This window comes from Chiloscyllium plagiosum, unplaced genomic scaffold (genome assembly GCF_037043375.1).
Source record: "Chiloscyllium plagiosum isolate Xiang-an unplaced genomic scaffold, Cpla_swu_hap1 HiC_scaffold_27, whole genome shotgun sequence".
Classification (NCBI taxonomy): Eukaryota; Metazoa; Chordata; class Chondrichthyes; order Orectolobiformes; family Hemiscylliidae; genus Chiloscyllium; species Chiloscyllium plagiosum.
In genome coordinates, this window is record NW_028270165.1 from 57,242,330 (window position 1) to 57,256,000 (window position 13,671).

Here is a 13,671-nt window from a genome sequence, read left to right on the forward strand (position 1 = left end):
CTGAAATCCCACAGCTATGAGGATGCATAACAACAAATTTTTTAGTCATAAGTCACATGACACCAGGTTATAGTCCAGCAGGTTTGTTTGGAGGGGATCTGACAGAAATATATTAAATTATGAAAGAAATAAAAGTAGGATGTTGCATTGGTAGGGCAGACTAGGATAAAAGCGCACGGCCTCAAGATTAGAGGAAGCAGGTTTAAAACTGAACTGAGAAGAAACTTCTTCACCCAGAGGGTTGTTAATCTATTGAATTCCTTGCCCAGGGAAGTATTTGACATTACTTCAGCAATCACTAGAATCAGTAGATACGTTTTTGAAAAATAAAAGAATTAAGGATATGGTGAAAACGCAGATAAGTGCAGCATAGTCCACGAAAAGATTAGTCATGATCTTATTGAGTGGTGGAGCAGACTCGAAGGGCTGGAAGGCTGACTCTTGCTCCTAGTTCTTATGCTCTTATGTTGAAATCACAAGCTTTTGGAGTGTAGTCACTTCAGCAGATGAAGTCATGAAAAAACAAGTGCAGGAAAGAGAATTTAGATAAATGAAAGACAGAGCATCTCAACGGTCAATTACTTCCTCCCATTCCTACTTCTGATTATCTTACTACACAGCAAGTTGTGTTTTCCAAACATTAATTTTATTTCCATTGTTTAAAATCAAATATTTAAGATGAACAGTTTGTTTTTCGTCACTTGGACACACTGTGAATATCATAAACCCTCTCATGAGATATCATAGGAATAATTCATAAACTAGATTTGTCACTGAGTCACTCAAGGAGATATAGAAAGGAGAAAAAATCCCAACATGTGCAGGATGCTAACGAAAAGTTAGCAACCTGAAATGGTAACAGGAGCAAGTGAACAGCCCCAATCAGGAAACTCATATTAGATTAGATTACTTACAGTGTGGAAACAGGCCCTTCGGCCCAACAAGTCCACACCGCCCCGCCGAAGCGCAACCCACCCATATCCCTACATCTACCCCTTACCTAACACTACGGGCAATTTAGTATGGCCAATTCACCTGACCTGCACATCTTTGGACTGTGGGAGGAAACCGGAGCACCCGGAGGAAACCCATGCAGACACGGGGAGAACGTGCAAACTCCACACAGTCAGTCGCCTGAGGCGGGAATTGAACCCAGATCTCCACTGTGCCACCGTGCCGCCCACCGTGCTAACCACTGTGCCACCGTGCCGCCCACTACAGTACCTTGTACTATTCTTCACTGAACACTGCAATTGCCTTCCTTTTCAGTTTAATGATCCATAATTGAATCTGACTCCAACACACTCTCTGGCAGACAGTTCCAGAGGTCAAAGTAATTTCAATCATTAACGAAGTTAGTTTTGGATCCATCCCAAAGACAATTCCGGTGGACGTTTGCTTCCAAACATTTACAGTAAGTTCTTGGTATGGACACATTTCCAACTTAGTAGGTTTATTCCAGTTTTATAACATATTGGGGTGGCACACTGCTTAACATTGCTACCTCACAGCATATGCGACCCAGGTTCAATTCCAGCCTCAGGTAACTGTGTGGAGTTTGCATGTTTTCCCTGTCTGCACAGGTTTCCTTCCACTGTCTAAAGAGGGGCTTCGGTACTACCGTGTGGACCTCCTCCAATTAACTGAGGGCAATGGGGCACTGTGAGGATCAACAGATCAGACAGTCAGTCAGCAACTTCTCTCCGGGAGACTTGTCTCAAGAAAGGCAGCGGTTTCTTATCTCATCCATTCTCCTACCCTCCACAAACTCCACACAGACAGTCGCCCCAAGGGTGGAATTGATCCTTGGTTCCTGGTGCCATGAGGCAGTGCTAATCACTGAGTCACAATGCCACCCCTGAGCCGTGAGGTTGCAGTCCAATGGAAAACAAATACAGTGCACCAACTCTCCCACTGCACCCACTGTCAGGAGAATCAGTCCTGGGGAGGACTCATGGCAATGTCAGCAGTGGAATCTGATTGTTGTGAGCGCTGGTGCCCCCGCTGGTGCTTCCGCAAGTTGCGGGAAAATGTAAACCTCTTCCCGCACTCAGGGCAGCTGAAGGGCCTCTCCCCGGTGTGGACTCGCTGGTGCTTCAGCAGGGCAGAGGAATCACTGAAGGCCTTCCTGCACTCGGGGCAGCTGAATGGCCTCTCCCCCGTGTGGACCCGCCGGTGGGTCAGCAGTGTGGAGGAGCGGGTAAAGCCCTTCCCGCACTCGGGGCAGGAGAACGGCTTCTCTCCAGTGTGGACGCGCTGGTGCCGAAGCAGGGCAGAGGAATTGCTGAAGGCCTTCCCGCACTCGGGACAACTGAATGGCCTCTCCCCTGTGTGGACCCGCCGGTGGACCACGAGGTGAGAGGAAACAGCAAAACCCTTCCCGCACTCGGGGCAGGAGAACGGTCTCTCGCAGGTGTGGATCCGCTGGTGGGTCAGCAGGTTGGAGGGCTGGGTAAAGCACTTTCCGCACTGGAGGCAGGAGAAGGGCCTCTCCCCAGTGTGGACCCGCTGGTGCCTCAGCAGGTGGGAAGACCTGCTGAAGGCCATCCTGCACTCTGGGCAGCTAAAGGGCTTCTCACCCGTGTGGACCCGCAGATGGGTCAGCAGAGCAGAAGAGCGGGTGAAGCCCTTCCTGCACTCAGGGCACGAGTACGGTCTTTTCCCGGTGTGGACCCACTGGTGCCTCAGCAGGGTAGAGGAATCACTGAAGGCCTTCCCGCACTCAGGGCAGCTGAATGGCCTCTCCCCTCTGTGGACCCGTTGGTGCTTCAGCAGGTCCGAGGATTTGCTGAAGGCCTTCCCACATTCAGAGCAAGGGAAGGGCCTCTCCCCAGCGTGGACGCGCTGGTGGGCCAGCAGGTGGGAGGAGTAGGTGAAGCCCTTCCCACACTCAGGGCAGGAGAATGGCTTCTCCCCAGTGTGGACTCGGCGGTGGTCCAGCAGGCGGGAGGAGCAAGTAAAGCCTTTCCCGCACTCGGGGCAGGAGAATGGCCTTTCCCCGGTGTGACTTCGCCGATGAATCTCCAGGACAGATGGGGCATGGAAGCCTCTCCCGCAGTCGCAACACTTCCATGGTTTCTCCACGGTGTGGGATTCCTCTGGTTTCACCATGGCCGCAGCTACAGCCCCTGCCCACAGTAAATTCCTTTTTCCTGGCTGTATAACTGTTTCAGGCTTTACACACAGTGCGCTGTAACAGTAGAGACTCTCATCCAGTCCCACTAATGCTGAAAATGGACTGAAACAGGAACCAAAATGTTTTGCTCCTTCTCACAGAATCATAGTTCAAAATCGTTGAGGTCCCGATGGATTGAGTGACTGTCAGACATCGATGTGAAAGTGGGGACTGTAGACGCTGGAGAGGAGTTGAAAAGTGCGGTGCTGGAACAGCACAGCAGGTCAGGCAGCATCCAAACAGCAGGAGAATCGACGATTCAGGCATAGGCCCTTCATCTGTTGATTTTTAAACTTCAGTCTTCACATCTTCAAATACTCTGGAAAAAGAGATTACAACAGTCATCACGGTCAGTCCAGGGTAGAAGTTCAGAACAAGCTACTCCACTTTCTGCAGAACATTTTTTTCTTTTGCTGTTCCACAAAATTGAAAGCATCCCACTCTCTCTCTCTTCCTCTATTCTCACTCCCTCAAATTAATTCTCCTGAAGTTGCTGATTCAGGATCTTACAGGGACAGAAAAAGCAAAAACGTCAGGACTGACACCTTCGAATTTTGGATAACACCACGTGAAAATTAATATCTTTCAGGATATTGGGATATTGCTGAGAGTGAGCAAGTCTGATTTTGGGAAGCAAAACAAGTGTAAATTCAGGTTGAACCTGCAACACAGCTTCTTGATAAAAAAAGAGACATGAATTGGTTATCGTCCCTGTGGTGGTGGTGGTATGTGGTGGGTGGAATGTGACATTAAGGCATTGACACAGACAACCCGAGAGAAACTAAACATACAGACATGGCAAATGTTAGTGGCAAGCCAGAGTCAGATCTACAGCACAGAAACAGCCCCTTCGGTCCAACCAGATATCCTAGCCTAATCTAGTCCCATTTACCAGCACTTGGCCCATATCCCTCTAAATCTTTCCTATTCATATACCTATCCAGATGCCTTTTAAATGTCATAGCTGTATCAACATCCACCACTTCCTCTGGCAGCTCATTCCTTACACACACCACCCTCTGCATGAAAAGGTTACTCCTTAGGACCCTTTTCAATCTTGCCCTCCTCCACCCTAAACCTTTTACCCTCTAGTTCTGGACTCTCTCACCCAGGGAAATGTCCTTGTCTATTTACCCTATCCATGCCTCTCATGATTTTATTATTGACTCTCAGTCACCCCTCAGCCTCTGATGCACGAGGAAAAACAGCCCAGCCCATTCAGCTCAAACCCTGGCAACATCCTTTTAAATGTGTTCTGAACCCTTTCAAGTTTCACAACATCATTCTGATAGGAGCGAGACCAGAATTGCACACAATATTCCAAAAGTGGAATATTGTACAGCCACAACACAACTTCCCAACTCTTATCCTCAGTCAGAGGATTGGGAAAGTTTTCAAAACCCACAAAAGACAGCCAGGAAAGAATGCAGGGACAAACCAAATTTGAGGGTTAGCTTGGAAGCATCAATGAGAAATCGGCGGACTGGGTTTATTGGGTATCCGTTCTTGAGTACGTATACATATTTCTCTTCTGCTCTTCGCAGTTCCTCTGTGCTGCAATGTGTGGTGGCTCGTTGAAATAATCTCCTGATGCAGCTTCGTTTGTGGGCGTTGGGATGATTGCTTCTGTAGTTAGGTATTTGCTCCGTGTGTATTGTTTCTTGTAGACGCTAGTGTGAAGTTCCCCATTGACTGTTCGCTCTACTGTGACATCCAGGAAATGGCACTTTGTTGTTGTTCTCCTCCTCTTCAAACTAGGAGCCCCCCGCCCGCCTCAGGCCCATAGTCTCACTACCCAGAACACCACCAATATACAGACTAGTCAAAGACCTCCAGTGAAGACTAAAACACCAAGTCGAAGATTCATGCCACTCCATTCACTATACCCAAGAATTCCTGAACACCAAAGACACCAAGATAGAAGAGGATGAAATAATGCTGTCCTTTGACATAACAGCCCCGTTCACATCCATTAACATCAACGTGGCCAAAGAAACACTGACTACACTACAAGAACCATCAAAGACACAAACACCAAACAGCACCAACTTCATCAGCAAAGATAACATTGTCAAGCTTGTGGACCCGTATCTTATCACCCACTTCACATTCAATAACAAGACCTCCAAACAAATCAACAGAACACCCATGAGACCACCAATATCAAGGTTCCTAGCAGAAGCAATAATGCAGAGACTCGAACAAACAGCCCTCCCAGTGCTCCAACCCAAATTTTGGGTCCGCCACAGTGATGACACCTTTGTCATCAGAAAATGAAACAAATTAGAAGAAACCTACAACACCATCAACAATATCCTTACTGGCATAAAATTCACAAAAGAGGAGAACAACAACAAAGTGCCATTCCTAGATGTCAGTAGAGCGAACAGTCAATAGGGAACTTCAGACTAACGTCTACAGGAAAACAACATACACAGACCCAAGTACCTAATGCAGAAGCAAATCATCCCAAACGAATCTGCATCAGAACACTATTTCAACGAGCCACTACACACTGCACCACCCAGGAACTACGAAGAGCAGAAGATAAATATTTATACAGCATATTCAAGAAGAACGGTACCCAATAAACCCTGTCCGCTGATTTCTCAACAACAAACTCAAACAAGCAGACACATGCGCAGAAACCCTAGCCACATTACCTTACATCAAAGACATCTGTGAAATGATGTCCAGACAACTCAAACCTCTCCGCATCATGGTAGCCCACAAATCTACCAACACACTGAAGCAGCAGCTAATGAACCTGAAAAAACAAATGTTATTTACAAATTACCATGCAAGGAAGTATAGACATGGACTCTGCCCCCATAGTTCTCGGTGGCAAGAAATGCTGGGATGAGATAAGGAAGATTTTTTTCAGTCAGAAAGAGCTGACTCTGTGGAACTCATTGCCACTGAAATGAGGAAAGTAACTGAGTGCTTTTAAAACAGATAAAGGTCGGCTCTTGATTAGTAAGGAAATCAAGGAGGATGCAGGAGAATGGGGTTGAGAAACATTGGCCATGATCGAATGGTGGAGCAGACTCAACAAGTCGAATGGACTGATTCTGCTTCTGTATCTTATGGATCTGTAACCACAAACATCTGACTTAATTTTCACTACTTTTACTGTGTTCCTGTCGTATTTATGGCAAGCATGTGGCAATACGTTGTAGATTTCTCAAGCTAGATCTTCTAATTTCATATCAAATATTGATAATTGGAGCTAATATTAGAGAGAGTAAAGGTGCTTATTTCTTGGATAAATAAACCTGTCATGCATTTTAAGCTTAAACCTTGCATACTTGCGAAATTAGAGTTGCCATTTTGCCCGCTGTCATCAAATCTCCAATAATACTTCCCTTTTACTTGATAACCCATTTTGGGAAATAATGAACATAACTGAGGTTGTGTTTTATGCAAGCGCTTTAAGCTTTTGATATAATGATTTTAAGCCATCTACACAGAGTGTGATTGAATTTCTAAACTTAAGTAACAGCCTTAAAGTATTGTTATTTGTGTCACTCACATAACTGTAATTAATGTAAATATGGAATTAAACTTATTGAAAAGAACATACTTGCTGAATTAGAGTCAGCACTGTTTTCATTGCTTTGTCCATTATTCCCTTTCACCTCATTACCTATTTTAGAGAAAGAAAAATATTGCATATGTTGAACATTTACTTTTTTTGGCAATATTTTAAAATGAAGAAAGCAGTTCAGTCAACTTCAATCTTCATCCGGTCACTTTTTAGAAAAGGTTTTGAGCACAGTTATAAAATAATAATGCAAGGTTACCTAATTTGCAGCATTGCTGGAGACAGATTTAATAGTACAAGAAGTTATGATCTCCATTCAGTAATGTCTCGATTTGAACATAGTTTAAGTTAAGCTAAGGGTGTTCAGGAATTGAAGTCATTGTGAAAATGTTACCAGGGAAAACATTGGATAAAAAAAAAATTCTGGTTTGAGTTTCTTCTTTGGGTATAAACAGATACTGGATCCAAGTGTCCTCCCAATCTTCTTAAAATATCCCACAAAATAAACACATAGCAACCTAAATAAATCAGGCCCAAAAGAAATTCAGAACCCACACTAATATATGGCAAGGAGGAAAGTTTTAGACTACAGGGCAATAAAGATGGGTTGGTCAGATGGGCAGAACAATGACAGATGGAGTTCAATCCTGAAAAGATTGAGATGATACATTTCAGGAGGATCAACAGGCAAGGGAGTACATGAAGAATCACAAGAACTTAGAATGTACTGAAGATCAGAAAAAGGCATATGTGTTCATAGATTCTTGAAGGCAACAGGACATGTGGATGAAATGGTTAAGGCGGCAGATGAAATACTTGCCCTCAATAGTTAAGGCATTGAACATGAGAGCCAGGAGATCATGATGGAACTGTACAAGACATTCGTTGGGCCACAGCTGGAGTACTGGATTCTGGTCGTCACATTATTAGAAGGATGTGATGGCACTAGAAAGGGTGCAGAAGGGAATACTAACCCAGGGTGGTGCATGTTGGTGGGTTTCAGCTATGAGAGTGATTAGATCGGCTGAGGGTATTTTCCTTAGAGCAGAGAAGGATGGGTGAGGACCTGTTTGTACAGATAAGACACTTAGGGTCTAGATAGGAAGAAACTGTTCCCCTTGGTGGACGGCTTCAGCAATTAGGGGGCATAGATTTAAGGAAAGAGATAGGACATTTTAATGGAATTTAAGGAACAATATCACCTAGAATGTGCTGGAGATGGATGAATTTACTTATGGGAAGAATTGGTTTGTTTGAAGGGATGGATATAATGAAATAAAACTAGTTCAGAAGATCATTATAATGTGCGAAGAAAAAGAACTGGAGGTAGACCTCCAATAGTGGAAACAATCTAAAGAAGTTTCACTGTCCCATCTGAGAAAAACAATTCTGCTAAACTTCTCAAACGAACCTGAACATGTGTCAGAACTTGTTTGTTTAAAATTAATTGAATCTATTTCAAGTATTTAGAAAAATGAGAATCATCTTTAATATTGGCCCTATTGGCTGCAACCAAAAGTGATAGGAAGCTTTTTCAGTTTCATTGAAATGGAGCTATCAGAGATATTGGCTCATGAGAAGAACAGAAGAGGGTTGTTTGAGCTTATTGAGCAGTTTGTAGACTCAAACAAGGATCCAGAAAACAATTTTCTATGGCACAGAAGCAAGGACAATTAACAAGGACTGATGTTGGTACTGTGTGTCCAAGTATCTCAGTCTTCAAAGTTCTAGATAAGTTAAACTTCTGAAAAATTGAAGGTGTCAAAGGAAGATCAGTGGGGAATCAAGGGTTTTGGGGAAAAGGCAGGAAAATGGAATTGAGGGTTATCAGATCAGACATGATCTCACTGAATGGTGGAGCAGAATGGCCAATACTGCTATTTCTTGCGGTAAATCGATCTGGGTATGGATAAATGCTTTTGTGTGATTTTTCTTTGTAGTCAGCAACATTTTGTATTTGGAAGAAATTGGCTTTTGTGTTGGATCTCAAATAACGCTTGAGGCTCCACTGAGGGTTGTTTAGCAACTGAGATTACATATCATCATCAAGTTAAATCAAAATAAGCAGCAAAATATATGGTAAAACTGTAGGTGTGACTGCTGAAGGCCAAATAAAACATTTTCAGTCGCAAAAATGTCTTTACTCCACAATGTTTCGTTTTACATGCAGTCAGCGACAACCAATCAAGGTGTCGCAGAGTAAAGTTAGGTCTCACCAAGACAGCTGACATGTCCGTACAATACTGTTGTAGCGCTCTTTAACCACAGGGTATATACCAGTGATTCATTTATTTTGCACTTTCCCCAACATCCCAAATTAGGTTGAGGTTTGTTACAGCATCCTGATGGGAAGCCCGATGTGACGTGCTCAGATACTGCTGCAGTAGTGTGATGTGTTAAATTCCCAATGATTTTCAAAAAAAAAAAGTGAAAGGCAGTGGTTGCATGTGTTGACACCACAGGTATTATTTATATTGGCTTTGAGATAGGGAACAACCATCACCTCCCAAATTGTGTTTTGTTTGCACAGCAACTTTGAGTATGAAAAACATTCTATTTTTAGACGGCCTAAATGCATACATCCTTTCTTATCAGCGACCTTAAAATCAACATTAAAAAGCACAAACAATTCATTTTCACTGTAAATTACATAGTTTAAAATCAAATATTGCAAGACATACAAACACACCAAGAAGTCAAAAGTTGTGAACAAAGCACATCTTTTCTGACAGTTCAGACAGGGAAAAACTTTGTTCTTGTGGTGGTCACTGGAGACTTACTCGATCAAATATTAACTCCCAGTGTATCTCACATAGATGCTGTATCAATCAAGATCTTATTGATCACTGTTGACAAAATTAAACCTGTGGACCTGACTCTTTACAAAATAAGAACAGATTTTAGTACATAACATTTTCCCATAATACAGACATTTGCAGTAGTGCAGTTATGTGAAAAGAAACCTGCGTTGTTAATTTAGTTTGTTGCTCCATTTCATAAATGTTGTTTTCATTTATTTTGAAAAATCAACCCTTCCACTCTTTCTAAAGGTACATGATACTTTAACTTTTTTTTCTTTGCCAATTTTCTTTCACCAACAAAAGCATTCACTTTTTTGGCATTGGGTGGGGGAGCTCTGCCAGCTGCTAATTTCTTGCTGAAATTGTTTCACTTGACATGAGTCTTTCCAATAAATGACAGCAATAGCAGCAGCTAATACTGATGATAACTCTTTAACAAAAGTACACCAAGGTGCTTCACATTATGTATCACCCAAGCTGGAGAAACGTGAGGATCTCCTTCTCGGCCTTTCCCCTCGGCTGAGGTGTGGTGACCCTCAAGATAAACCACCACCAGCCATCTCTAATGAGAGAGAACAGTCTAATCCTCTGGGAAGACTGTGATGAATGTGTTTAAAGTTGAAAGACTGTTGAAATATAAGGGGGCGGCACAGTGGCTCAATGGTTAGCACTGCTGCCTCACAGCACCAGGGACCCGGGTTCAATCCCATCCTGGGGTGACTGTCTGTGTGGAGTGTGCACAATCTCCCAGTGTCTGTGTTGGTTTCCTCCGGGTGCTCCGGTTTCCTCCCACAATCCAAAGATACGCAGACTAAGTGAATTGGCCATGCTAAAATTGCCCATAGTGGTACATAAGTCAGGGGTAATTGTAGAGGAATGGGCTTGGCTGGCATACTCTCTACAGGCTCGGTATGGAGCTGTTGGGCCGAAGGGCATATTTCCACACATAGGGATTCTATGACTGTAACAAACATCTGATAAACAGGAATAAAACGAGCCACCAGGATATATGAACATCAACTAGCCACAAAAACACATGATCCACAAAATCACATGATCCACTATCACTAGTATCTTTACATACAGACAAAGGAGGACACCGTGTTGACTGGGACCATACATCCATCCTATGACAAGCTACCATCCAATAAGCCAACCAGAAACACACACAAGAATTCCTTGGAACATGTCATTCCAACTGGAAATTTATTGATTTGGACCCCATCTACCATGCTCTGAGAAAAAGAACGGAAATGATATCACCATCCTAAAACCAAAATACATAAATAGAAAGCAGGACATAATCCCAGTGCTCAACTCGACTCACTGATGTTGTTACCCAGTATGGTGATGAAACATCTGAAAATGACCTTCCAGCTCAGCGAGCAAACTTACATCCAGAATGAGAAAATTCTAGTTGACACAAAGGCTGCCACAAAGTTGGAATTCTCTCTCAGAAATGACAGTTGATGGTGCCCTCACCAAGACGGATGCTCACGCTCCCCGCCCCAAGACAACATGCGTCGTACCCTCACGAATATGGCGACCGGTTGCCCCCAGAGTTCCTTCCCCAAACAAAGTAAACACTGGGCCTGTGGAGCTTTTATTCACGGCCTCAGGCCTCCCCGAGGAGTTTATAAACTCCCCAGTCTCCCTCCTCCCGCGGTTTCCAATCCTCCCCTGTCTCACTGTCTCCTCTCGGTAAAAGCAATGACTGCAGATGCTGGAAACCAGAGTCTAGATTAGAGTGGTGCTGGAAAAGCACAGCAGTTCAGGCAGCATCAGAGGAGCAGTAAAATTGACATTTCGAGCAAAAGCCCTTCATCAGGAATACAGGCAGAGATCCTGAAGGGTGGGGGTGGGGAGAAAGTAACAGAGTACAATAGGTGAGTAGGGGTGGGAAGAAGGTGATAGATATGGGGGGAGGGGGTGGTGGAGTGGATAGGTGGAAAAGGAGATAGGCAGGTAGGACAAGTCATGGGACAGTGCTGAGCTGGAAGTTTGGAAGTGGGATGAGGTGGAGGAAGGGGAAATGAGGAAATTGTTGAAGTCCACATTGATGCCCTGGGGTTGAAGTGTTCCAAGGCGGAAGATGAGGCGTTCTTCCTCCAGGCATCTGGTGGTGAGGGAGCAGCGGTGAAGGAGCCCAGGACCTCCATGTCCTCGGCAGAGTGTGAGTGGGAGTTGAAATGTTGGGCCACAGGGCGGTGTGGTTGATTGGTGCGGGTGTCCCAGAGGTGTTCCCTAAAGCGCTCTGTTAGGAGACGTCCAGTCTCCCCAATGTACAGGAGACCACATCTGGAGCAACGGATACAATAAATGATATTGGTGGATGTGCAGGTAAAACTTTGATGGGTGTGGAAGACTCCTTTAGGGCCTTGGATGGAGGTGTGCGCACAGGTTTTGCAATTCCTGCGGTGGCAGGGGAAGGTGCCAGTATGGGAGGGTGGGTTGTAGGGGGGCATGGACCTGACCAGGTAGTCACAGAGGGAACAGTCTTTGCGGAAGGTGGAAAGGGATGGGGAAGGAAATAGATCCCTGGTGGTGGGGTCTGTTTGGAGGTGGCGGAAATGTCAGCGGATGATTTGGTTTATGCGAAGGTTGGTAGGGTGGAAGGTGAGTACCAGGGGCGTTTGTCCTTATTACGGTTGGAGGGGCAGGGTCTGAGGGCGCAGGTGCGGGATGTGGACAAGATGCGTTGGAGGGCATCTTTAACCACGTGGGAAGGGAAATTGCGGTATCTTAAGAAGGAGACCATCTGGTGTGTTCTGGGGTGGAACTGGTCCTTCTGGGGGCAGATACGGCGGATGCGAAGGAATTGGGAATACGGGATGGCCTTTTTTCAGGAGGTAGAGTGGGAAGAGGTGTAATCCAGGTAGCTGTGGGAGTCGGTGGATTTATAAAATGCTGGTATCAAGTCGGTCGTTATTAATGGAGATGGAGAGGAAGGTGTCAGATGGTCCAGGTAAATTTAAGGTCAGGGTGGAATGTCGGTGAAGTTTGCTCAACCTCCTCGCGGGAGCACGAGATGGCGCCAATGCAGTCATGAATGTAGCAGAGAAAGAGGTGGGGAGTGGTGCCGGTTTAATTACGGAAGATGGACTGTTCTATGTAGCCAACAAAGAGACAGGCATAGCTGGGGCCCATACGGGTGCCCATCGCTGTCTCTTTGGTCTGGAGGAAGTGGGAGGATTCGAAGGAGAAATTGTTAAAGGTGAGGACCAGTTCAGCCAGATGAATGAGAGTGTCGGTGGAAGGGTACTGTTGGGGACGTCGGGAGAGGCAGAAACGGAGGGCTTGGAGGCCCTGGTCATGGCGGATGGAGGTTAGAGGGATTGGGTATCCATGGTGAAGATGAGGCGTTGGGGGCTGGGGAAACGGAAGTCTTGGAGGAGGTGGAGGGCGTGGGTGGTGTCTCGAACGTATGTGGGGAGTTCCTGGACTCGGGGGGAATAGGACAGTGTCGAGGTAGGTACTCACTGTCCCCTCTCCCCGGGCGCTCAGGCCTGGCGACCTCTCCGGGATGTTTCCGAAACCTATTTCTGTTCTGAAGGAGGATCACTGGACCCGTAACATTTCCTCGGATTCTCTTGACACATGCAGCCAGGGCTGCTCAGTTTTCCCAGCGGGTCCTGTTCTTGTTCCTTAAGCCACCGGCGCCATTCCTCTCCCACTCAGTAACACTGCCTTTGTCTCGCTACATGACCTACACTGCACATGCGCCAACTCATCAGGGACTGGGTGACCAGACCGTGACGTCACCCCGCGTGTAGTGGGCGCGGTTCGACGAGGCATCCAACCAATCGGAGACAATGGGGGCGGGGCCAATGTGTTCCCTGCTCCCCTCGCCAGCCACCTGAAAGGTGGGTTTGTCTTTAAGTTTTAACGTTGTTTTTAAAAATTTTCAGTCTTTTCCGTAATGTTATTCAAGACCTCGAAGGCTGAAACATTGGAAAACTTGCAAACATAAAACGAAGGGATACTAAAAAAAAGATAAATTACGAAAGAAACCTAGCACAAAATATCAAAAAGAATAGCAAAAGCTTCTGTTGACATGCTAAAGGGAACAGAGTCGCTATGGTCCCTTGGAAAATGAAACCAGTGAGTTAATAGGAGGAACACTGAAATGGCAGAGATGCTAAGTCAATCCT

General features: G+C 45.2%; 1 protein-coding gene across 8 annotated transcripts; it reads right to left on the reverse strand.

The window, feature by feature from the left end:
* Positions 1-624: 624 nt before the first annotated feature.
* LOC148144225 (uncharacterized) lies at positions 625-13,144 on the reverse strand. 8 transcript variants are annotated; one of them, XM_087974637.1, is made up of 4 exons: positions 13,001-13,144; positions 6,759-6,821; positions 5,839-5,942; positions 625-3,494 (listed from the first exon to the last, which is right to left on the reverse strand). In XM_087974637.1, the coding sequence occupies exon 4, from the start codon at positions 3,109-3,111 to the stop codon at positions 1,936-1,938; it is 1,176 nt and encodes a 391-aa protein (XP_087830763.1). In that variant the 5' UTR covers positions 3,112-3,494; positions 5,839-5,942; positions 6,759-6,821; positions 13,001-13,144; the 3' UTR covers positions 625-1,935. The 8 variants fall into 8 exon arrangements, with proteins under 8 accessions (XP_087830763.1, XP_087830760.1, XP_087830759.1 ...); XM_087974634.1 differs by lacking the exon at positions 5,839-5,942; XM_087974633.1 differs by lacking the exons at positions 5,839-5,942; positions 13,001-13,144 and adding an exon at positions 10,916-11,059.
* Positions 13,145-13,671: the final 527 nt, after the last annotated feature.